A 26,143-nucleotide genomic window follows, 5' to 3' on the forward strand; every position below is an offset into this window, starting at 1 on the left:
AAACCTGTACGTGGCAGTGTAACGAGAAGCTCAAGCCCATGTTAGCCAATCAGAATCCCGAAAATATCAACAACAGCAACGAATCACTTCCTCTTTCTCTTTTGAACTGACAAAAAACTCAGTTTGTACCTCTTCAGACGCAAACAAACAAACAGAGTTTTCCCAAAAAAACGATTAGCCCGGAGTTTTTAAAAACTCTGTTTTCGGGGGGATAAAACCTCCATTCGCGTCTAAATGACAGGGTCAAACGCAGAAAAACATCACCGGTTGCATCGTTTCCGTTGTCGTCTAAACAGGGCCTGAGTCTCGTGGTTGGCATGTAGTTTCAGCTACACACACCACATTTCCTAAGTGTGTGTACCTCACCAATATGAGCAACTTCCATATGCACATTGTATTAGAATCATGCCTTTCCTTGCCTTTAATGACTTTATTTCATGCTTTCATCACAACCAGACTGGACTACTGTAACTCTCTATGCCGCTTGCAATTGGTACAAAATGCTGCAGCTTGCCTCTTAACTGATACCCATAAGCGAGAACACATTTCTCCCATCTTAGCCTCCCTTCACTGGCTCCCTGTTCAGCATGTAAGCAAGTTAGATCTTAATGGAGATTTAGAGAGAACCCGAAAAGTATAATTGTTATTTAGCATGCTGTTGGTGTATATATTGCCATTGTAAACATTCTCTAAGAAGATTAAAAATCAGTTTACAGTATAGCTATTTATTGGCTACATTTTGGTGCCCTCTCTGTCCCTTGGTGCCCAACGCACAGTGCGTGATGCGCGTGGTGGTAGCTTTGCAATACTGGGTTGCTCCCCTTTTTCAGTGACTGTCTCTATAGAATTACAACAGACCCTTATGTTTGGTATGGTCATAACCAAAAGGGTTATTTTAAGGGAATGGAAATCAGCATCCCCTCTTTGCTGTAAGATATGTTTGAATGATATGGTATCCTCGTTGTACCTGGAAGAGCTGCGCTACACTTTGGGCCCTATTTTGCACCCTGACGCATGGCGTAAAACTCGTTTTCCACCCGGCGCAAAATTTATTTTCTTATTTTGCATGGTTATTTTTTAAACAATGCGCCCAGGGGTGTGGCAATTAACAACCTAGGGAGTGGCCTAGCGCATTGTCTAAAAATCGTTATTGTACACCATTACGCCACTGACCAATCTAGGGAGTGGCCACTGACGCATTGTCAACAGTCATAATTGGTGGGTGCACAATGCACCATCCTTCTATCATCCATGAACGCAAACCAGTGCATGTCCATGCAAAACATTACAAATTGCACGATTACAATGGGAAACATAATTAGAATAAAGATATTATGGAATACTGTACATTTCATGATGAGTAGTTATTCACCATAATTTGCAAATTGGTAATGACGGTTAAAAGTGATTAGGGGAGAGGCGAGAGACACGTATGGCTGAAGACGCACTGTCACGAGATATAAGCAACTCCTGCAGGATAAATATTGTTTTATTCAGTCATTTGAACAATATTAGGGTAAGTGTTGCTTTTTCCAGCCTATGTTTTCAATGGTAACCCATTGTCAGTTAATAGTGAAAGTAACTTACTGCGTATAACTGTCTTGTCGTTGACTGACACCATGGTGAAGTGGCGATTTTTGAGACATGTGTTCTAATAACAACTGTTCATTGAATCGATTGTAAAATCGATTTTCTATGTCTAAAGACGTTTCCATTTTCAACGCCAAATATAAGCCAATCCACGGACAACTAACAGGCATTAGGACGAACGTAAAGAGGGCGCTTGAAGACGCACAAGCCAGCAATATTTCTGATGATTTATTGGCGTGAAGTTTCGTGCACAATGACAAACAAGAGTGCAACATTCTCGAAAAACAATAAGCAGAGTGGACTGCCATAACATCAGTGAAAAACATTACTTCAGGCTTCAACGTGGCTGTGTTTACGATTAAAAATATCACAAATTTCGCCTACGTAGGAACTCAAGGCTGCACAGCCTTGCACACTGCACAGGACTGCATACCGCTTTGTCCTTCTCCATAGTTTGATCTACCCAAAACCCGAAGTCCTCAAGTTATTAGGGCTTATCACTCGTCTCTCTCATGTCGCACAGGTTGATTGCGTTTGTCCTCCATTTTTTGGCAAAACACCAGCAGCACAGCAGCCGATTGAAACAGCTGTTTCCGGTGCGTAAAATTGGTGGGAATTTTCTTTTTAGCTTCCGCAATGCCAACTGCACTTTCGGAATTCTTTATTTTCTTTTTCTGCTTGTTTGTAGGTTTTGTTACATCTATTTGTTTTATTTGTTTAATTCGTTTAAAATGAAGTGTACATATTTGGTTAAAATCGATTCCCTATTTTAGTTTTTGAAACTTGTGTTGGTTGGTCCAATCGATTGTGCAATCAATTTTCGAACGTAAAGTGACAGCCCTATTAGTTTCACTTTGAGTTCAAATAATAGAGAAGTGCAAATGCATGAAGCTATGCTAGGTTTTAGTAAAGCATGGTTTAGTGGAATGACTATTCCATACGGGGCTGTATTTTGGGACACCAGCGCATGGCGTAATACTCGTTATTCACCCGCGGAAAGTTGAATTCGGTATTTTGCACGTTTATTTTTTAAGCATTGCGCCCAGGGGTGTGGCAATTAACAACCTAGGGAGGGGACTCGCGCATTGTCTAAAAATCGCTATCATACACCACCTAAACCTGGTCAGAATGGCGAGTTGTTCTATGCTATTTTAAGAGCGCATGTCAACAGTCATATTGGCAGGTGCACGCACCATCCTTCTATCATTCATGAACGCACACCAGCGCACGTCCATGCAAAGCATTAAATTGCACGATTACAATGGGAAACATAATTAGAATAAAGATATTACGAAATACTGTACATCTCATGATGAGTAGTTATTCACCATCATTTGCAAATTGGTAATGACTGTTAAAAGTGATTAGGGGAGAGGCGAGAGACACGTATGGAGCACAGCTGAAGACGCACTGTCACGATATATAAGCAACTCCTCTGCAGGATAAATGTTGTTTTATTCAGTCATTTGAGCAACATTAGGGTAAGTGTTGCTTTTTCCAGCCTATGTTTTCGGTGGTAACCCATTGTCAGTCAATAGTGAAAGTAACTGCATATAACTGTCTTGTCGTTGACTGACTCCTTGGTGAAGTTAGTTTCACTTTGCCAATGAGTTCAAATAATAGACGAGTGCAAATGCATAAAGGCTATGCTAGGTTTTAGTAAAGCATGGTTTAAGAATGACTATTCCATACGGTCTCGCAAGCAGCCTCCTTCAAATGCGCCGTTGAATGCCAAAATACCGATGCATTTATTTGACATATCGCGTTTTGCACCGTTAAAGGGAATGACAGATGTCATTCTCATTGGTTTAAAATGATGTTACGCCCCAAACACACCCATATGACTGATTAAAAAACCTAGGAACACCTTGTTGCGCCATGCGCTCCACGTTTGATAACGAAACCCCTCCCAATGTGAACTGGACATCCTACTAAATTTGAATAGACTTTTGACGAGTGACGATGCACTTTAGAATGTCATGATAGGGCCCACGGTCTCACAAGTACCCTCCTTCAAATGCGCTGTTGACTGTCAAAATACTGATGCATTCTTTGACGACGCGCTTCGCGCCATTAAAGGGAATGACAGATGTCATTCTCATTGGTTTAAATGATGTTACGCCCCAAACACACCCATGACTGATTAAGAAACCTAGGAACACCTTGTTGCGCCATGTGCTCGACGTTTGATAACAAAAGCACTCCCAATGTGGACTGGACATCCTACTTAATTTGAATAAGCTTTTGACTAGTGACGATGCGCTTTAGACTGTCATGATGGGCCCCACTGTCAGACACCCACCGCAAAGATCTGGGGGCCTTCACAGACCATATTAAGAGAGAACAGTCTCATGATGGTTTAATGATAGTAGATTGTGTTGTACTGTATGATGTGAATTGTTTTCCTACTGTCATGACCTATTTCCATTTCATACATATTTCCACCTGAGAGACATTGCCAAAGTACAGCCATTTTTAACACAACATGATGCAGAGAAATTAATCCATGTCATTATCACTAGTAGGTTAGACTACTGGAATGCACTTTTTACTGGTCTCCAATAAAAGCATTTAAGAACTCTGCTGCTAGACTTTTAACTAATGGCGGCCTTACATTGCACGATTTTGGTCTGTTTTCACAGTCAGCGACTAAATGTTTAAAGTCGAACAGAAATCATGGGAGTTGTACTGGAATCGCAGCGCGCTCCTGTCAACTAGATCGTTAAGTGTCAGGTGCCAATCTTAGCGGTTTTAAGTCAGTCGGAGTCAGTCCTTTTCTAGTTTTGCCGTTACGACAATATCAAACATGTTTGATATCGCAAGTCTTTCTAGTCGTGGTTCATGCAAATAGTGACGTGAACTATAAAAAACAATAGTGACCTCTCTCCAACACCAAACAGGAAGGGGCAAAGTAGGCGACAGCTGTAACAAGGGACGTGATGAAACCCATGAATATGATAATTTGTTGTTTCGATTCTTATACATCATTAGTCGGCTCTTCCACGTGACAGAACAACTCTATATTGGTTAGGGATGTCACGCATGAAACAATGCTGCAGAAACACGAAAATATGACTTTGAGTTTAGTAGGCTATCATTTCAGTTCCTGTTGATATCTATTGCACGATGGGTAATAATTTAAAGGAATCTAGTTGCAGTCTTGTAAATAGTGACCCTGCAAGATCCCTAGTCATTGCAAAATCATAGTCTGTGACTTAAAACACTATTACTTGTCTTTAGATGTGAGAGGGTCTGAGACTGTAGTCTTTCAAAAATCTTTTCCAAATCTTTTGCAAATCTTTACAAAGTCTGTCAGTGTAAGGAGGGCTTAAGGCCAATAATGTAAAATGTAAAAGTTTCTAGGCCAAGTATACCTGGGTATACAAGGAATTTGGTCTCTGCATTTATCCCATCCGTGAATTAGTAAACACACAGATCACTCAGTGAAGTGAAGCACACACTAACCCAGAGCAGTGAGCTGCCTTGCTACAGCGGCGCTCGGGGAGCAGTGAGGTGTTAGGTGCCTTGCCTTAAGCCCTCCTTACACTGACAGACTTTGGAAAGATTTGCATTTTTTCAGATTTGCATTTCACATTCTTCCTTTTGTTTTTCTTTATCATTACACCTTTCCAGTATTTTGTTACCCCTATCCCAACCTTTTTTGAAACATGTTGCTGGTATCAAATTTAAAATTAACATATATTTTCCAGTCAAATTTGTCATTTTCAACATATGTTGTCTGTGTCCTTTTTGCAACTAAATATGAGTTTAAGAGATTTGCAGATAATCACATTCTGTTTTTATTCACATTTTACACAATGTCCCAACTTTTTCTGTTTTGGGGCTGTACATGATCCCAATGCTACAATGTCATGGGCTACCTACTGGCACAAACTACAAAAATAATCTTCATTACACATAACACACAGTGAGACTACAGATCTGCTAAAATGTAATTTCAGTGTCATAGTCAGTTACCATGCCAACCCAGAAATATTTAATTATATTACTTTTTTTCTTTTATTTGCCACATGGTCTGATATAATAGGCTATAGCCTGAACGAGGCAGTAGGTCAAAAATCCTTAAATTAAATAGACATTATTTCTTAAATCCTTAAATTAAATAGACATTATACGTCTTATTGTCTCTTATCACCAACATGGAGCTCAAGGAAGCTCATACTCAGCTCTAAACTCATGCATGAGCTGTCAAGGAAACATACACCAATCAACATGTAAAAAGTGGTGCTGGAAGTGGTCCCATGGAACGCCATGTTTTAAAAAAAAAAAAAATGTCGGTGGCTGAAGTTAACCATCCAAATCCTGACCCCCTGGTCTGCATACAGAGGGATAGTCTTCCCTACCTCTTGCAAGCAATGAATACGGAAATGCTTGTACATTAGCCACTCTCACTCTGCCTCAATCCAGTCTAGTGTCGCTGTTCTGTCCTCTAGGAACCTCGACATGAGATAGTGGTCATAGCCGTTTTAGTAACAGTATGTTTAGAAACATAACAACACTTGTCAGCAGTCAGACCACCCACTGCTCAGGGGGTTGTTTCTAGAAAAGTTAGCAACGACGTTGCTCAACCACCATGGTACGATGCAACTTGCGATCACACAACGACATTGTTACACCTGTTTCCAGAAAGCATCGTACCTGTGTCGCAATTTGCTACCTCCGACGTTCGAACACAGTAGTTCCAACAACGTTGTTGATGATACAAGGATACAAGGAAGTTTATTGTCACATGCATATAGTTACTGGAAGTAAGAAATGCAGTAAAATTATGTCTGGTGTCAGCCTATTTGTGCATTAATTGGGGGGGGGGGGGGTAAAAAGTGCAGTAGAAGAGGGGTTTAGTAGATTAAGTGCCAAGGGCTGCATAAAAAAGGTGGGGGAGGATTGGGATTGGGTGGGGGGCACCAACAAGGAGCACCCAAGAGCAACAGGGGCAAGGAAAATTTCCCTTACCAAGGAAGAAACCTTGGGCAGATCCACGGCTCAAGGGGCTAACCCAACTGCCAGGGGTCTTGGTGTGTGTGTTGGGGGGATGACAGGGGAGATGGGATAGTGTGCTGTGTATGTGGGGAGAGGGCATTGTGCAATATGTGTGTTGGAGAAGCTTCCTCATGAGACAATGTGTTGTGTATTGGGGGGGGGGGCAGGGTGCTGTAAGTATGTTGGGGATGTGTGTTGGAGAAGCTTCCTGATGAAATAATGTGCTGTGTATGTAGGGGGGGGGGGGGCAGGGACTTACTATTGCAAGCAGAGTACTGCAGCGATACATATCATTGGTGGGGAAACAGTGCCAACGTGTAATACCCCACCCCTTAGAAATGTCCTGTCACGGCATATGTCAACATTTTTCTAATTGAAACCGAGTGATTAATGCTGGCATTGTCATTGCCTTCAGCAAAAACCTAAACCTATTGCAAGCATATAAAACAGTTAACTTAAGCCGACTAATATGAGTCATTATTTGTGTTAAATATCTATGTTGGAAAAAATATATAGCCTGGACAAATTTCTGGGTATCGCAAAATTTAACAACTGTCTCGTGGCTTAACGGTAGCGCGTCGGTGCACTGCGCGCTCGGCCGGAGTTCGCAACCTCTTCTTTTCACCTCTGAGTAGGCCTATGAGACGCAACAATAGTTTTTGACCATACATATTTAGTTACTCTACATCGAGAGACCAAGACATCAGTCAAAAACAATTGAATCTACGTGCCACACTAGTTCACCTGCAGGTAGCGAGAAGAAAGAGGACAATCTATCATAAGAAAATCGAACCTACAACGCTGGGATAACAAGTCACCTGCTTTAGCCACTATACCATTTATCACTGTGCTGATTTAAAGAGTCTGTGCAGATTATAATTACCAGCCTATCAAAAAGCAAGGCAATACTCGAATTAACATAAATAGCAAGAATAAGCCAAGTAGGGGAGTCAGTCTCTTAATCAAAATTAAGCTACAGGATAGATCAATCATTAAGTCACGAGATAAACATCCACTTCGTAATTTTTAGTTAGGCGGTTGTGATTTGTGGTTAGGCGCTCCGGACACCAACTGGAACTACCAAGGAACAACACAAGTGCGACTGCCCAGGGGCAGTGGTTCAAACAACCAAACTTTGCGTCCTTGTTTGCGATTGAGAGTTCGAACTTCCTTTTCTAGAAACACCAAATCCAAGAACGATGGATCGAACTCGTTGCGACGCAAGTTAGCAAACGACGCTTTCTAGAAACGAGCCCCAGATCCAATTGGCTAGGTTTGCTTGGATTGTGCCTAAATGTTTTTCTCTTGGTGGTTACTGGTATTATGGCCACAAAGTCATTAAGTTTTTATTAACAGAATGTGCATCAAACAGAGACATAGTGGTTATCTAATTAATGTTTTCCTCTCTTTACTGCAGATATATTCCCCCAAATTGCAGAGGCTTTGTGAGCGCATGGGCCACTTCTATCTGAATGTGTATTTTCCTGAAAACACAGCAAGTGCTGCAGAACGCCAACGAGAGATGGAGAGGAGCTCAATGTGTGTGTTACTGCTTAAACCCTCTGTTAACAGGTTAGTTGTGATGAAATGGCTGAATTTAATGCCGTCTGAAACATAATAAGGAACTGGTCTCACTAAAGATTTATTTTTTAAATCTCTGGAGGTTTTATTTTGTCCTCAGTACTTACTGTTGTGCATGTGGGAAAATAATGTGGGATTCAGGAAATGGCTCATTGGTGTTGCCATTTAAACCATGACCTACGATTTTCATGATCAATGAATGGGCTTGCAGTGATGCTAACCAGGCAAGGTGCCACATCGCTATTTTATACAACTAACAATGCTCAAAATTAGTGTTAATTTTAGGGCTGCATGATTATGGCCAAAATGATAATCAATTTTGATCAATATTGAGATCACCATTATTCATTAATTTTAGTGACAACATCAGGGTTCCCACAGGTCATGGAATTTCTGGAATATCATGGAATTTTGGAAAGTCTATTTCAGACATGGAAAGTCAGGGAATTTTATCATTTTTAGGGCAAAGTCATGGAATATCAGGGAATTTTGTTTTGAAAATTTACTTGCCAAAATACATTAATACAAATATTTCACGCAGATTGGTGTGAGCCTTTATCTGGTTATAAGCTTTACTGCTTGCTTGAGTAGCCCAACTTTGTTTAATGCCCATTTATTCCTCTCCCGCTCTAAAAAAGTAAAAGATTCTTGAACGCTTCGTGGCTTCTCTTGAAATCATTGGTCGGTATATTGTGCCATTCATTATATAGTAGTCATGGAAAGTTTTTGTCAGGGAAAAATCTCTGGCTCACCCAAATTTCCCCCCTACATTTCCTACCCTAAATTACTGCGAATATAGATTTGGTTGCGAATGAGTTTTTGTGCGTGCTACTTTGTTAATAATTTTGGGAGACTGCTATTGAAGGGCTGCAACCGCACAGCTCAGCTGCTGAAGTGCCACGAGAGCAAATGAGCATCAAAAACAATAGCCTACTGTATTTAAGCTCACAATATTCAGACTGGCCCAAAACTTTAATGGCCCACCGGGAATCCTCCCAAAGCTCCCGATTAGCCACTCCGGCTCTGCTTCTCGTCCATGAGTTTAGTCATTTGGTTATTTGAAGTGGTTGAAGGTTGAAGTGGCCTAGCCTAAAACACTGATGCGTAGGCTACATTTGAATTATTGCTCATTCGTTTTGAGTGTTGTGTCTTGAAACGCATCGTAGGTTGCACACATGTAGTCTGTAAATTACATAGGCCCTAAACAAAATCCAGCTCAACTCTTATTATTATATCCTCGGAGGAAGCAAACAAGGACTAAAAGTTAACCTGTGTGGCGTGACGTTGTGTGATATGTGTTTCATGGTGTGAGTTGAGAGCCCTGCTTTGCTTATGACTTCTTCCTGGTTAACTTCACTTGCCTGACATCCGAATCCAAACAACGGATGATCCGCTTCGAAGCTCTTCGCCTTCTGCTGTGACACACATTTGATTTTTGACCGTAGTTTTTTTATATAGTCTTTTAACATAATGCTACTAGACCATAGTGCATCCAGGAAACTTCAGGCTGAGCAGTGCAGGGAACAGCTCGTGGTTACGTGCAGGCGCATGGTCAGACAGGTTTAAGGAGTGCTTGATTTGTTTTGTAGCGGAGAGTTCTATGGGTAGAGCGCACATTTTTAATATCGCACGATCTCGCAAACTTGATCATGGGAAGCTAAAATTATGATCGTGATTAAAATTTGATTAATTGTGCAGCCCTAGTTAATTTTGTCACCTATTTTTAATTTAGTCTTAGTCTTAGTGTTGTGACGAAATGTCCTTTTTAGTCTTTGTCATATTTAGTCATTCAAATATCATTTTTGTTAGTCAAGTTTTAGTCGACTAAAACTTTTTGTCTAGTTTTAGTCAAAAGAAAACTAAAGGTATCTTTAGTCAAAACATTTTAGTCTTTTTTTATAAAACAAATAATTTCCGATTACCATTTGGGTCAAATACATATCTCAATTTTCCAACAATATTGTGTGTCCACAGGGCTACTCGTCTGTTATAATAACTTATTCTGATTTTTTGTCAGTCAGTATGTTTACATGCACAGGTAAGTCGAGCTACAGTTATAGCTCGGCTGGGATTTGACCATAGACAGTAAAAGATTTGACTGGACCACTGTCATGATCTTCGTAGACGTAGACCCAAGTATTAATGTTTTACTCCGCCACGCTAGATGGCAATATGCGCCCAAATGCAACACATCTCCAAACTTTCCATCTTAGCTAACTTGCTTGCAAACTTTCCATATTAGCTTACTTGCTAGCAAACTTTGCCTCATCAATGCAACTAGTTCAATAGTTGACATTACTTGCTGAACATTTTCGTATGGACATTCTGGGGGATGTTAATTCGTATATGTATGAGAGAAGCTTCAACTTATGGGTATGTAACTCTGGGCAAGTGTAAGTCCCAGTCCTTTTGTCGGCGGTCGGCCAATATGGCCAGCTGTAGTGCCAGCGTCCGATTAAACCGTTCCACTAGCCCATTGCTTTGTGGATGCAGAGGTTTCGTTCTCGTTTTCCAGATGCCCATGCGCTGGCAAACCTCAGTGAACACCTCCGCCTCAAAATTCCGCCCTAGGTCGCTGTGGAGCTCTTCCGGTGCCCCGAACCGGCAGAACATCTCAGTGACCAGTCTGTCCGCTGTCGTCTGGACGCTCTGATCTGGCACTGCATACGCCTCTGGCCACTTAGTGAAATAGTCCATGGCTACGAGCATGTAGTGATTTCCCCGCTCTGTGACTGGCAGTGGACCCATGACATCAACGGCTACCCGCTCCATGGGAGCCCTGACTGCGTATTGCTGCAGCGGAGCGTGCGAGCTTCGCGTGGGGCCCTTCTTTGCTGTGCAGGCGTCACAGCAGTGAAAATGCAGTTCAACGTCCAGCCTGCATCTCAGCCAATAGAAGTGGCTTCTCAGCCGATGAAGAGTCTTTGCAATGCCAAAATGAGCCGCCCCCACTGCCCCATGTACATGTTCCAGTACACAGGCTCGTAATCCAGCAGGAACCAGCAACTGGAAAATGTTAGATTGTCTATTGGGAGCTCGCCAGTGTCTACAGTCCTTGACGTGCTACTATTCCCAGCCACTGTGAATAAATCGCTTTGGTCTCTGGATCGAGTGCTGATGCGTCAGTCCATGGCGGTAGCTGACCGGCTTCGATCCATGACCACACTCGGCTGAGTGTGGCGTCCTCCGATTGCGCCTTCCGGATCTCCTCCCTTGACATCACGTCTACCGGCGGACAGGGCGTCCGCGTTGCCGTGAAGGCGGCCCGCCCGATGTCGAATCTCCATGTCTAATCCTGGAGCGCCGCAAGCCAGCTGGCCCTCTGGTTCTTTGAAGTTCAGCAGCCAGGTCAGCGACGCGTGGTCCGTTCTCACCAGGAACCGTTTGCCATAGAGGTTCGAATATGGCGCACTGCCACCACCACAGCCAACGGTTCTCTGAGGGTCACGCAGTAATTCTTCTCCGCTCGGTCCAGTGAGCGGCTAAAGTATGCGACCACCTGCTCGCCTGCTTGTGAGAGGTCGGCGCCAACACCCACGTCGCTGGCGTCGGTGTCCAGAATAAACAGCAGTCGAGGGTCAGGGAAAGAGAGCACCGGGTCCTCACATAGCGCCCCTCGCAGCCCCCGGAATGCCGCGTCGCACTCTCGTGTCCACTCGTAGAGCTGGCCTTTGTGCGTCAATCGATGCAGAGGGCTGGTGACTGTAGCAAAGTCCCGAATGAAGCGCCGGTAATATGACGCCAGGCCCAGGAAGCTCCGTAGCTCAGCACCGTTGCGTGGAACAGGCCAACGTCTCACCGTCTCCACCTTAGCTGGGTCGGTGGCGACTCCGGCAGCCCCCACGACATGGCCCAGGAACCTGGTTTGCCTCCGGAACAGGTGACACTTTTTCGGATGCAGTTTGAGCCCAGCACCCCGTATGGCGTTGAACACCTTCTCCAGATTTCCTATGCCACCGGTGAAGTCTGTCGCATGACACAGGATGTCGTCCAGGTAAACCACGCAGCATGTTGGTGGAATGCCTGCCAGGACACGCTCCATCAGCCGCTCGAAGTTCGCTAGACCGTTGCATAGGCCGAACTGAAGTACCAGGAACTGCCACAGCCCTTGCCCGATGGTGAACGCTGTCTTTGGCCGAGCTTCCGGGGCTAGCTCAATCTGCCAGTAGCTGCTGCGCAAGTCCAGCAAGCTAAACCAACAGGAGCCGGCAATGCTGTCCAGCGCATCGGAATGCAATCATCCTCGCCGTCTCACCGTTGATGCACACGCACACCACTTTTTGTCCATACAGTTCCGCTCGCTCTCCGGTAACTGTTGTGATGCGGGTTTTTGTCTCTTCCCAGCCTCTGGGTCCCGTCTAGCGTACAGTCCACATACAGTCCTCTGGTTTGGCCGAGCCGGCCCAGCCGTATGCAATCCATAGCCCCTCCCGCTGTGCTACCTTCTTCTAGTAACTGGGGCGCGAGTGTGAGGGGTGCCGGGGCTGGGCAGTACCACGCGATGTGTCCCGGCTCGCCACACCGGTGGCATCCGTCTCCGCTGGGCGGCGTTGTGGTGGCTGTGCCGTGGTCTGCCGCGTCACCTCCAGTTCCTCCCTGTCTTCCTCCATCGATGTCTGGCGTACGCAATGCCTCGACTCCGTTGTGCGGAAGATGTTTTCCACCCGTTCGGCTTCCGCGAGGGCCGAACACTTCCAGTGCCATCTCTTCATGTAGACTCTGGCTGTACGTTGGGTATCCCTGCTGGGCATACAGCTGCAGGTCAGCCGCAAACTTGCCCAGTCTCTCGTCCTTGTGTCGCCGTCTGGAAGCGAGTTGTTCTCGGGCATCGCTGGTGAAGATTCTCTGGCCGAATCGTCGTTGCAGAGCTGCTTCGATTGCGGTCCAGCTTGCCTGCTCCTCCGGTGGCAGGTCTTCTAATACTTGTAGCGCTTCCCCCTCCAGAGCCAATGCCACCTGTACGCCCGTTCTCTCCGCCGACCAGCCATTCAGCTCGGCTGCTAGCCGGACCTGCACCAGGTATGTCGCCAGCGGCCTTTCGCCATTGTAGTGGGGCAACTTTACGCTGGGGCGCTCTTCTGCCGCCGCCGTCGCACCAGGGACCGGCCTGTTTCCATCGCTCCCGTGTGGAGCGGGTTCCAGTGGCGGGATGCTGCCATCAGCTTGGTTCGTCTCCTCCTGTGGCCGGGGTCGGGCTTCTTCGTTACGGTCACGCTGCAGGCTGGTTCCGTCTGCTGGGCCCAGCAGGTGGCCATGGGCGAGCGCACTGTCGAAGAGCCGTCTTGGCAGGAAACTCATCATCGCCGGGGTATCGGTTGCAGCTTTCTCCTCCCGTCCAGTAGGGGTCGACATCCCACTTCTGACACCAATGTAACAAACTGCAAAGTTGTCTTTGAAGGGTTTTTATTGAACCAACACTTAAAACACACGAACACCATTACACAGGTAACACAAGGGAGGTCAATCAAACAAGCACGATACACAAACAGGGTAGTCACATACAATACACGGGGTAAATACATGAGTGAGGTACAACATAAAGAAAAACTACACAAGCTAACACATACATGACAAGGTAAACACAATTACTCTCACTAAAACCAACATCAACATTACACACACACATAACCAGCTAGGCTCAGTTCACTACAATATGTTAGCTTTAATGGCGAACTAGCTAGCAATGCATCTGTATGACCCTACATGATTTCTGTTCAGCAGTCCGAAATAGCGGTTTTCTAACCAACGCTCATTAAAACGGCAACCTCACTTCATGTTGATGGTCATTTCCGACTGTGTGCAGGGGGGCGTTGTCAGGCATGAAAACAGACTGGCAGATCCATAGACTGGGCAGATCAGTCACACACGCAGAGGCGCAAACGAGGACCATGGCGGAGAAGTTTTCATATTTTTAAACTCTCTGACTTTCTGCATCTAATAGGCTAAGCTAACTATTCCGTCAGATAGTTATTTGTGTCAAAAGAAATACACTTACAATTTTAAGCATTTTCAAGCACTTTATCCGAAATGCAAGCACTTTTCAAACCTTGAAAACGAAACATTAAAAGATTAAACATTTAATGTTTGCATTGTAAACATTCTGTCTTCTCATTTTGTAGACGAAAATGAAGAGAGATTTTATCTTAGTTTTTATTTAATGCAAAACATTTTAGTCTCGTCTTTTTTCGTCAAAAATAATGCATCTTAAGATAGTCTTAGTCAGTGTTTCAGGACATAAGTGCAGTCTCGTCATCGTCTCGTCTTAGTCATGAAAAAAAAGGTCGTTGACGAACATATTTTCTCTCGTCTCATCTGAAGAAATGAACACTACTCAAAATATAATTACACGTCTGTGGTAGTGTGGTGAGGGTTTCTACAGACAAACCAAAGTATTGTAAGTATAACTGTAAAGTGCCAACATATACTTTTTTGTACCTGTCTGTTAGTCTCTGTAGCTATGTGGAAGAGGACACAGAGGAGGCCTTTGTCAAGACCCCAGACTCCAGGCCTCTCCTGTTGTATCTTCGAACAGCGGAGGGGAAGGTTGGCATCAGTGGGACGACCAGAGAACTGCTGGAAAGGATCAATAAAGCAGACAAAAATGCAAAGATCAAGGTAATTGCAATAATCATAATATCACAGTATAATAATCCATAACCACAGGGGACTGTGCTGTCTGACTGTGCCTTTCCTCTTCACACTGAACACCTCAGGCTTCCAGGAAAATGTCATGTCACCCGCAGAAATTCTCAGATTCTGCAGTTGCGGGTTGTCAGTCGTGGAGATGAGGCGGAATACAGGCAACTGGTGGACTGCTTTCTGACATGGTGTGGGAGCAACCACCTTGTCTTAAATGTGGCTAAGACTAGGAAACTAGACTGGTGATGGACTTTAGGAGGGCCAGGCCTGAGTTGAATATCATTTTATTCCTGGTAAAGAGGTGGAGGTTGTAGAGAACTCCAATACTTGTGTTCATAGTGAAAATAAACTGGACTGGAGGCTATCTAGAAGAATGGTCAGAGCAGACTATTTCTTGAGAAACCTCAGGTCTTTTAAATGGGAATTCCGGCAATTTTTCACATAGATGTCTGTTTCTCAAGGTCACCGCATACTGTATGAAAAAAAAAACAATCGGTTTTACCCAGGTCGAGTTGCTGCGTAACACCACCTAATATATGGGCTGCAATGGCTAATTGTTTCATTGGCTTAAACAATCTCACATTCTGACTTTATTTGTTGATTATATATCCATGCAGATAATCTTTGATTGAGCCAGCAGTGTTTTGTGTTAAAATACTGCTGGATATCTATACAAATATGGACTGGGTAATGTGTTAGGAATGAAAGAATGCCACATGTTTTTTTGGAAATGAAAATTATCAACCTACAGAGGGCTGAGTTCAAAGACCCCCGAAAATCAAAGTGAAAAAATTATGTGGCAGGCTAGTCCATTTTGCCTAAAATTTCATCGCAGCAACTCAAAATGGTATTCATATGACATTTCATATGGCCCCCACATGCTTGATGACGTTGAGGCATGCTCCTAATGAGATGGCGATGGTGTCCTGGGGGATCTGCTCCCAGATGTGGACACGACCATCACTGAGCTCCTTATTAGTCTATGATGAAACCTGGCGGTGTTGGAAGGAGCAAAACATAATATCCCAGAGGTGTTCTATTGGATTTAAGTCAGGGTAGTGTGTGGTACAGTCAATGGTACCAATTCCTTCATCATCCAGGAACTGCCTGCTCACTCCCACCGAATTTAATGAGGGATGAGATTTATCTTGACAAACTGATATTTTCATGGTGTTTGTTTGGGGTTCAATTTTGAAGATATTTTTAAAAATGATGTGTGTTCCCTTCAAACTTATTAATTACATTTTATACCATTTAAAGTGCTATTTCTCCTGATTACAGTGGTGGCTATATTTTATCTCTGCCATGTAGCATAACCACACAAAAAGCATCCAGTCTGAAAAAAATGGAATATTCTGTGCAGTCTGTAAAATCTTAATACATTATGACACAATTTTGTATTAAGGTAGTGGACCATACTGGATCTCCAGAGGATGGCGCTGCTCTGATCTACCATCAGCTGGACGAAATAATTAAGCAGGTGTGAGCTGTGTTAAAACCTTGACATTTCTTAACAGTGCCCTTACTGTGTATTGAAGAGCAAATTCTGAGAGCATCTGACAAAAGAATATGGGCTGACATGCCTCCTCAATTTTTTTAATCAAATTTTTTTTAATTTTTTTTTTATTCTCATTTTATATATATAAAAAAAACATTAAGCAATTTCAGGACTTTGATCAGAGTTACAGCTTCTCCTGTTCTGGGCATTTAATGGTCTGCCTAAAGAAGGCAAATTTATAGTTTTCAACTTCATTGGAGTCCAAGATCAATGTTCCTTGATAGAAAGTTGGAGGGTAAAGTAGACAGAATGACAACCCGGGTGCAATTGAAGTTTGCCAAGAGGGTGCGCACGGAATTTGTCAAGGCTTAATTTCTGCAGTGTTTGCCATGGGTTCTCTTGAAACTTCAAAGGCATCCCTGTAACACTGCATTATGTAATAACTTGACCAAGCACACATATCACTTAATTATGAAATAACTGCCGCATTTTATAATAATTTACCGCATTTTGTAATAAACTGATTGAATGCAATATGTAATAAATTTGACCACATGTTGTTATTACATATTTTGCGGCTGTTATTACAAAATGCAGGTGTTGCAAAGAAAAAACAATATGAAAATGTAATAATATGGTGCATTATATAATAACCAACCAAAAGTTACGTCTTCATTGATAAAAACAGCATAACAATGTGTATTTTACTAAAACTAATATAGGTCAACTAATATAGGTCAAGAGTAAGGCAAAACAAATAGCCTAGTAGCCTAATGAAACATACGGATTGATGCAGTATCTTTGTAACATTATTAAATTAATCTGTTACTATGCCTATGCCTACGTTTTCAAAGAGGAGAACATTTTAATTTGATTCACAATAACGTTACATTTAATTTACATGTTGACAATGAGTAGCCTAGTTTTGGTTGTTGTTGGTGGCGTTATTGCATGTTTGTTATGCTTACAATGCAAAATTGCTTCCTCGCGATTGGAAGCTCCTGTAGCCGCATAGGATTTCAAAACATTGCGAAATGCCACAAAAAGCGTTTTGTGAATAGGTCTGTGAGTTAGGAGTCCTCTCGACTTCTTTTAAGCTGTCCCAGAGGTGGAAATAGTCTAGGTCCTGGGTTCGATTTGTATGCACTTCATTTAGAGGAGAACAGGGCTGGAGTGGGGCCACTTTTCAGCCCGGGAGTTTCAGGCCCAAGACCGGCCCAATTTTTCCATAGTGGTGGAAATTGGATAAATGAATGTAGTTTTTATTAGTATGGTTCAACAAATGTGTAAAGGTTATATAATAATTCACTTCAACTGAGAAGTTAACACAAAATATTCCACTATTCCACAAGTTAACAAAAACAGAAAGAAAGAAAGAAAGAAAGCCTTTGAAATGTAGCCAATCCCACGCTTCCACAAAGAGGCATATTGAACTAATGTTTAGGCTACATGCTTTTTGCATGGGCTGTTCGGTGATTTAGCCTACACCTTCTTCTGAGCAAACAAGGCATATAGGTTTATCATGTAGCATAATTGCTCTTTCTTACATTAAATACATTTAATTTATCCTCTCTACTTGTCCCTGTAGTCATGGCCTCCTCATCACTAATTTAGGGCTCATCATTTTCAATGGTCGACTGGTTGATCTGCTGTTCAGAGGCTACAATTTTTACCGCATATGCCTACACAGATCAAGCTTCAAATTTGTTATCAATATTTGCATACTGCAAAGTCTATGAATCAGATACAAAAGGCTAGTATTTTCAGTAATTTAATATGTTGCTTGCGAATAGCTTGACAACGCTACAACGTCCAATATTAGCCCAATAATTACATTGCTAATAATCATTGCCTATATGCTATCTCTCTTTACCAGTTGCCACTTTTGTCTGTAATCTGGAAGCTATGCACATTTAGCAGCATTCTACCTGGCCGTTTCAGTCCCTCCTGGCCTCTTTCTACCATCCATCCTTCCTGACGCTTATGGCTACTGTAGGGCCCGCCCGGCTGAGAACTTTTTGGAAAAGACGGGCTATATGGACCCAACCAACTCTTTTTGGGAGGGGAGAACTCCCTCACATGGTAGGCTACAACCCATGCATGGGGCAACGGTGTCATGCACAGAATGCGGAACGTGTATAGCCTACTTATAGACTAACGTGACAAATGTCAATATTTTTTTCCTCGACCGGCCCAAAAGTGAAGCGGCCCACCGGGAATTCTCCCGATTACCCACCCCGGGCCTGGCGGAGAATATCCTGAAAGTCCTGAAAATGCCTGCACTCATTGTTTCAAAAGGAGTAAGCCCAAACGGGTAGGCCCAAACATTAGGAAATCGATTAAAAATAGGATTTTAGCCCCTTCCAGTAAAAAAAGTAATCCAATGCAGATGCAAATTAGGTAAATAATGCAACCTTAAAGAAACCGAACTCTGGGATTTATTTGAACGTTTATTTTGAAGTGTTTCAGTTGATTTGATGTCAGATGTACATGATTCAAACGTCCCTACCAAGGCAGGCTACTTGCTGTAGGGTTTAATTTTTTTTTTTTGCTTCCTAAGCCCAAGTAATGTATCCATAGCCTACCATTAAAAAAAAAAAAAAAAAAAACTGACTTTTTTATATTATTTTTTAATCATTAGTAAAACAAAAGCAAACAGTTTATGTCTATGAACACAGTTTGTATTGATGAATTCTGAGCTGCGTGACATCTGCTGCAGCTCTAATTTTGAAAAGCCAAGTGGATTGTATGTGACTTGTCTGTTCTGAAAACCTAGAAAACCTATATAACCCTTATGAAAAACTATTCAAAAACCTGTTATTTTCATTTTTGGATTAGACTAGCCAGTCTCTATGCTGTTTTCATGGACAGCAAGACCCACTTCATTCATTGTTTTAAATAACATTGTTTGTTGCACATGCCATCTCCAGTGGTTCACTTTTACTTGCACAGCAGACGCACAGATTGGATGAGCGCTGACACCACTACCCCCTAATTGCATGTCTCTTTATTTGATAACACTAAATTAAGAAATACTTTCTAATCAGGAATATGTTTAGTTTATTTTTCTTTCGGTCCGCGGTTCCATAGGCTACCATTCAATTGCAGCACATTATCCGAGGACTAGCAATCTCCTCGTCGAGGAGGCCCTATAAGCCTGCAGATCATAGACAGAGAAAGCATGCTCTGGGAACAGAGCACAGTTGCCTGCCTAGTGTAACCATGGGTATGTCTACAAGGAAAATGTCTTAGTGCGCTTCGAGGGTGGCCGCACCCCCACTTCCATCGTCACTGGCTGCCTGATAGGTGAAGAGAACAAGAAATGGAGAAACATCAACGCAGTGCCTTGGTAGGCCTAATGTTATTAGGTTGGATTTTGTAGTTAGGCTACTGCAAATGTAACACCCTCGTTTCTATGAAACTGGAAACAACTGAACCAGGAGACTTTGTCACAAGACAAAACAGATGTCTCAAAGCCCATTAGATTAACGTGAGCCTGTGGTTTAGATTTGTAAGACAAATAATGGTTAGACTAGGCTAGCTAACTTTACACTGACACAACGTAACAATGCTCTGAAGTCGCGGTCAACATGAAATCCAAAACTTTTTGATCACCAAGTTGAAATTTCCAGCTCAACCACAAATAATTCCGATTCTTTTTAATATCATCCAATAACTAATTCAATGTTGATTTAGGCCTATAGGCCTAACTCGGCCTACTTAGCAACACCATTAAACACCACTTAAGTTAAACAAAGAGTTGCCATTGCTGCTGCTGTGCTGAAGAGATGTGGACGGCACGGCAGGGCACGCCCAATGAAAATAAATTACACACAGACACACAGACCCCGCTTCTCTCGCGTCAGTCACTGAAATGAATGCAACACAGAACCCGCTTCTCTCGCGGCAGTCACTGACAGTAGAATAAATGCATGGGGAAAAACACTTCGATGATAAGCGCCGCGCAGCAGCAGTTTGTGACGTCTACGTTTATTAGTGTACTTTGAAAAGTAGCATTGCCGTGGCAATACTGGTGACGGCGGCCATGTCCTGAAGTAGCCTAAATCATGTAGGCTAATGATTCCTAAAACATATACAAAGTCCATTCTGTGGCTATTGAAATTTGGGTATATTGTGTTAACTGTAATCCACCCTCTGAAGCCTTTTGTGATGCATAGAAAATACTTTTTAATGAACCTGACGTGTTCTTCATTCTCTGATTCTAAAAATGTCATTTTTGAGTCATTAAAACTTAATACAAAGTGGTTTTGAGCCATTTTAAATCGCTGAGCTGCAGCATCGGGTGTTCGTAGACTGTGCCCTCCTCCTCCGTCTACTGTCAGCCAGGGCGTATACATTTCTTCTACGGCTGCAAGCGGGATTCACTCACAGTTAACCAAATATTTCTTTATTAGGGCAGGGCAGGCATATTTCTGGCTATTAAATTATTTCTAAACCAGTCTGCTAAAGTCTGTAGTGAAGTCTGTGTAGGGTTTTCCAGGCTCCATTTATTTTTACGAGACACCCTGCTCACCAGAGCCATCTGGCGGTTGTTTGGGTTGTTGCAGCGTCGTTGCAGCGTCACTGGAGAAATACAAATTAAAGTCGCGTGATCCCGCTTGAGGTCACGTGCGAACCTCGAGGGAAGCTGGCCAATTTGAAGTAATGCCCACTGTAAGGAACTAAAGGTCTTTTCAAGTCCTATGACCGACCAAAGGATGTATACCCTATTAATGACCAAATAAACATTACATTACAATACATTAAAAAGGAAAAGTACTTCTGAATACTTAAGTATGTTTAAAAGCAAGCTTCTGTGCTTCAACAAAGTCAAAAATTTGGGGCCGTATTCACAAAGTCTTCTTAAGACAAAAAAGCGTCTTAAGTGGTGCTATATTTTGTCTTAAGAACAAATTTAAGAAGATTTGATATTCATGAATAAAGTTCTTATGTTTTTTCTTAACTTTCTTCTTAAGATGTTTCCTAAGAAAACACTTAAGAACAAATCAGATTCTTGAAAACAAAGTTCTTACATTTCTTCTCAATTTTCCTTGTAACTTTAAGACAACCCTGCACCTGTCTTAAAAATGTTACAGTGTAAAGTTGAGCTTCTTAAAGTTATTCATATAAACACATTTAACCGTTTTAGACAGCTCGTTTGAAATATCAGTCTTTATTATGTGCACTTACAATATACTGTATAAGCTTACCATTTATTGCTAATTTTAGCTTGCTGCTATTGTTTTCGGTAAGCCCTCTGTCTACTGAAAACTGGCATAACCGAAGGGTTCTTGACAGCATGTGACGCACATCGACGTCAGCGTTTAGAACATGTTTCATTTCTTAAACACAAAGTCCATGGAAATTACCGTATTTTCTAGTAAAAACTGTACATTTCAACCTAGAAATACATAGATCTGGATAATAAAAATACCTAGCCTACCGTTTCAAACATAAGCTAACGCGAGTGCTGTTGAAGGCATGGCTTTCCCCCTTAGCAACGGTTGCCACTTGTAAACAAAACTAACATTACGTTTTTAGCAGATAACTCGCTAGTCAGATTTAATGGCACTGAATGGTGTGTGTCTGTCATTGAAACGTGGTTTCATCATTTAATGGTAACTAACACTGTTGAAAAATATTATTAAAATCACAAACAAGTCATTAGTTAAGTCAGTCAATTAGGATATACCAAACTTTTGACGGACATAGGCACGGATGGATTATGAACCCCTGGGCATAGATGCAAAAAAACTCTCCCCAGTTAAGATAGGGGGGCCCGGGGGCATACTTCCCCGGAAGACTTAAATAAAATGACCCTTTATATTATGACGACTTGTGAGTTTTGTGGAAATAGAAGAGAAGGGCGGAGAAGCAACTTCACACAGTCTTAGGCTTCAGGGCCCCCTGAGCTCTTGGGCCCAGTAGGTCCATTCAATAATCCATCCCTGGATATAGACCCGTGGTATGACTCCATTTGTCTCCAAAATGTATATTTAAAAAAAAAATACAAACTAGAGTATCTTTGATAACCTCTATTCATGGGTTTCATCAGGTCCCTTTCCACAGGTGTATAAAATCAAGCACCTTGATTATCAATGCAGACTGCATGGTGCTTGATTAATACACCTGTGGAAAGGGACCTGTTGAAACCCATCAATATTACACTGAATGCTTACTCATAGGTTTGGACCTATAGCCCAATCATATTTTGTATTTTGATTTTATTATTCTGGCGGCTAATCACACAATTTTAAGGTAGTTTGAACAGGATGGGATTCAAGATAGGCTAGCCTAAGTCAGGTCCCTCTTCTGTCTGACTCACCTCAAGTTACCCTATGCATTATAGGCTGGTTTCTGACAGAAATTACGTTTTGTGTTAACATGTAGAAACACAGCCTTTATTTGGTGAATGGAGGTGGAAATTCCTTTCTTTGGTTATTGTCCGCGATTCACATTAACTGTAGGCTATCACCGCCATTGTAAAAGTTTTTTCAACTTTTGTGCCGTCGCCACATTTGAGTGCTACGTTTTGCCTACATGGATGCGCGATTGAGCGCGCATCTAAATGTAACATGCAAGATGCAACAACCATTTCTAAGAGGCTTATAAACCGGTTCATTTCTGACATTACTACTAGCATATGAATGCATTATTTATGTTGTAAGACATGTGAAAGAAATGAATGACACAGGCTAGCACAAATTCAAGTAAAAGGACACTACGGTTTACTTTCGCTATCATTGCGAGAAAATAGGCTACAATATGGAATTGCTTTAAAGTTCCCTTTGAGTCTGATCAGCTTCAAAAATGAATGGGGTTTCCTTAGACAGTGCTACACCTTTCCAACAAGTTTTGTGAGAATTGTACAGGTATCTTTTGCGATATTGTTGACAGCCTGCACCGCAGCAGGGTGCAGGAAGCTTTTGATAGCGCACGCATCAAACGCAAAACCTCCAGGACAAATCACTCACAGTGTAGGCTACTCTCTCTGAAACCATCAACAGGTCACTAATTTGTGCGTTATTTATGTTTGATTGCATTTCAGATGGCGGACTTGTTGGTTTCCTGTAATAGCCTATAGCGTTTTTTTCTTTATTTATTTTTCTATATCCGAATATTGGGGGGGACATTTTGGTCACGTCTGAATATTGGCTATGGTGACTACGGCCCTGGTTTCAGTGGTTCATCAACTCGTAACAGGGTGAACGGCACTTTCTGCATTCGCTTCGCGGCCCTCTTTCGGCTATAACCGCACTATGTAAGTTTGCCGGATCGGTTAGCGGATCTGTAGTTCGATGGAATGAGACATGAGAAACTACAAATTTGACTTGCATCTGATGTCGCAATACATCGTACTTTCATAAAATCATGCAACATATTCTACCTTGTCTGTGGACATTGTTATTTGCAAAGCCGGTGCTGGATAAACAAATAGTGCGTGCGACAGAGGAAAAGTTCTTTGGTGTTGCTTTAAGAAAATATTGGTGAATTGCATTTAAGAACATTCTTAAAGGAGAATTCCGGTGTGATTTTGACTTAAAGTGTGTTGAAACATGATACCGAGTGTGAACGTTGGTCTCATAGCTCACCTCGGCTTGTCCCCTGCACTCTGGCGCTAGTTAGTCGATGCTACCAACAGTTTTTCGTTGGGGGGGGCCTCGGGCATCGGCCTAGCCATGCAAATAAATCACTGTTTTACACCATTTACGAGGCTCAAAGTAGCTCCATACTTCATTGGTAGACTTCCGAGGGCCTTGACATTTAAAACGAGACATTGAGAACTTTGAAAAAGCACTGGTAGTTTATTTACAAGACGATTTATACAGACAGTACCTTAAGGAATTTTACCGTTCGACGCCATCTTGAATTATATCACGATAAGTCGAGCGATGAGTACGAAAGAACAGGTATGATAAGGGATCAGATTCCAAAAATAATTCTGTGGAAATGCATGGATTCCAGTTGCTGCTACTGGATTTATCTTAAGACTTTTGTCATGAATACGGCCCCTGACTTACACTTGCATTAGAGTAATATTTGACAAGACTTTCACTTAAGTAAAGGAATTGTGTACTTCGTCCACGTCTGCTCACAAAGTAGCCTACTCATCACACAGACATCACATGTATCACATCATGGGAAAGAGCTTTTTCTCAGCTTTTAAACGATGTTAGCTGCTAGTTACTGTGGTAAACAGGTCGCGAGAAAAGTAACTTAAATTTAATCATATTATTCTACATACATCTCCCCACCCATTCATCTCGGTGGAATATTTCACAAACTCTTCACTCAACACATGACAAGCCATAAATCAGAATAAACAACAGACCTTACCAAACACAAAGATGTAAAGCATTCCCCTGTACAGATAACCGTTCCAGAGTAATCCGGTTTTGAATTTGCAGCAAATTTCTACATGCATGTCTCCATCTTTGGGCTTTAAGTTTCACAATGTGTTTAAATTGTTCAATACATGATTTCATAACAGGCCTAATACAAAATAAATGTTACAAATATCGCCTAGATATCTGTAAATATTAAAATCAGAGGATACAGCTCATGACTAAGAGTTTGTCAAAGTAGCCTTAATGATCACAAGCATGCATGTAGGCTATTTGAGTTGAGCTGTGCTTACATTTTTTGTGTGATTGAGTGTGTGCAGAGTGTGTGTTTTTTGTGTGTAATTGAGTGTGTTTAAAGTGTGTGGTTGTTTTTGTGTATATGTGTGCTTCTGTGTGTGTTAATTGAGTGTGTGTGCCTGCATGTAAGTTTGTTTTGTGTGTGTGTGTGTGTTTGTTTGTGTATGTAGGTGTGTTTGTTTGTGTGGGTGCATGTGTGTGAGGGAGTGTGTGTGTATGTGTGTTTATGTGCGTGTGCGTGCATGTATGTGTGTGTACATATGTAGTGTGCTATCCAACTACTTTACCAATAACCTAGCCCATCTGTTACAGTAATGCATACAGAACTGGTTCCTTCCTTCAAAATACTGTAGTAGACTAGTGAATCACCATCATTTAACAATGTTAACAAACATCAAATGTAAAGTGTATATACCGTATTTTCCGGACTCTAAGTCACATAAGTCGCACCAGTCAAAAAATGTGTCATGAAGAGGAAAACATACGCAAAAAATGGGTCATCCTAGGCCCTACAGTTCTCACAGAAAACTCTGTTGGTGTACAGTCACTAAATGTACACATAAATTAATTGATTTGACCTTGTCAGCCAGAGATATTGTGATTACAACACCTAATTTTTGCTTTTTCATTTTTAACTAGGTGGCGCTATACATGAAATGAGTGGTTATGGGATGGGTTGACATGGCCGCTTAAGACCAACATACAAAAAAAGGTGGTCCTCTTAGGCCCTACAAATCTCGAGATATTCATAGAAAACTGTGTCCGCCCTACCCTCCTTTCGGGGGGTCCAGTCCAGCCCGGTTCCGTGCTATCCTTGTCCAGCCTGGTTCCATGCTATCCTTGTGGGGCTACATGCCCACCAAGTTTCGTGCACCCCGGTCTTTCAGTGTCCCGGGAATCCTTGATGGAAAATTACACATGCAAGAGAAAAAAACACTGACTAAGAAGTGAAAATTTAATTATTTAAATGAAAATTAAAAAAATAAAATTAAAAAATTTCAGACCTGCGCATGGACAAGTTTATTTTCAGCACTAATTTATATTTTTCCTATAGTCCTAGGCCTACAGAACATTCCGTTTGTCATGATCATGTAGCCTATATGACGGGATTAATTTACAGTTGTCAATTATATTGCCAGCTGAGTTTGCCAAATATTGGTCAGGTCAACACAATTTGATTAAACCATTTGTC

At 42.1% G+C, this 26,143-nt stretch overlaps 1 protein-coding gene across 4 annotated transcripts in view; it reads left to right on the forward strand.

Annotated features, from left to right (window-relative positions):
- The window catches only part of nphp3 (nephronophthisis 3), a 223,353-nt gene that overhangs the window by 61,524 nt on the left and 135,686 nt on the right, over positions 1 to 26,143 (forward strand). For all 4 annotated transcript variants that reach the window (XM_076291099.1, XM_076291103.1, XM_076291102.1 and 1 more), the window contains 3 exons: positions 8,009 to 8,163; positions 14,619 to 14,787; positions 16,217 to 16,291. In XM_076291099.1, the coding sequence (XP_076147214.1) occupies positions 8,009 to 8,163; positions 14,619 to 14,787; positions 16,217 to 16,291 (399 nt within the window). The remainder of the gene's footprint in view (positions 1 to 8,008; positions 8,164 to 14,618; positions 14,788 to 16,216; positions 16,292 to 26,143) is intronic.

The sequence above is a fragment of the Alosa pseudoharengus genome, unplaced genomic scaffold (genome assembly GCF_046254945.1).
Source record: "Alosa pseudoharengus isolate Yale_2024_CS ecotype anadromous, Long Island Sound unplaced genomic scaffold, YU_APseudo_1.1 YU_APseudo_1.1_scf_18, whole genome shotgun sequence".
In the NCBI taxonomy this organism is placed as follows: Eukaryota; Metazoa; Chordata; class Actinopteri; order Clupeiformes; family Clupeidae; genus Alosa; species Alosa pseudoharengus.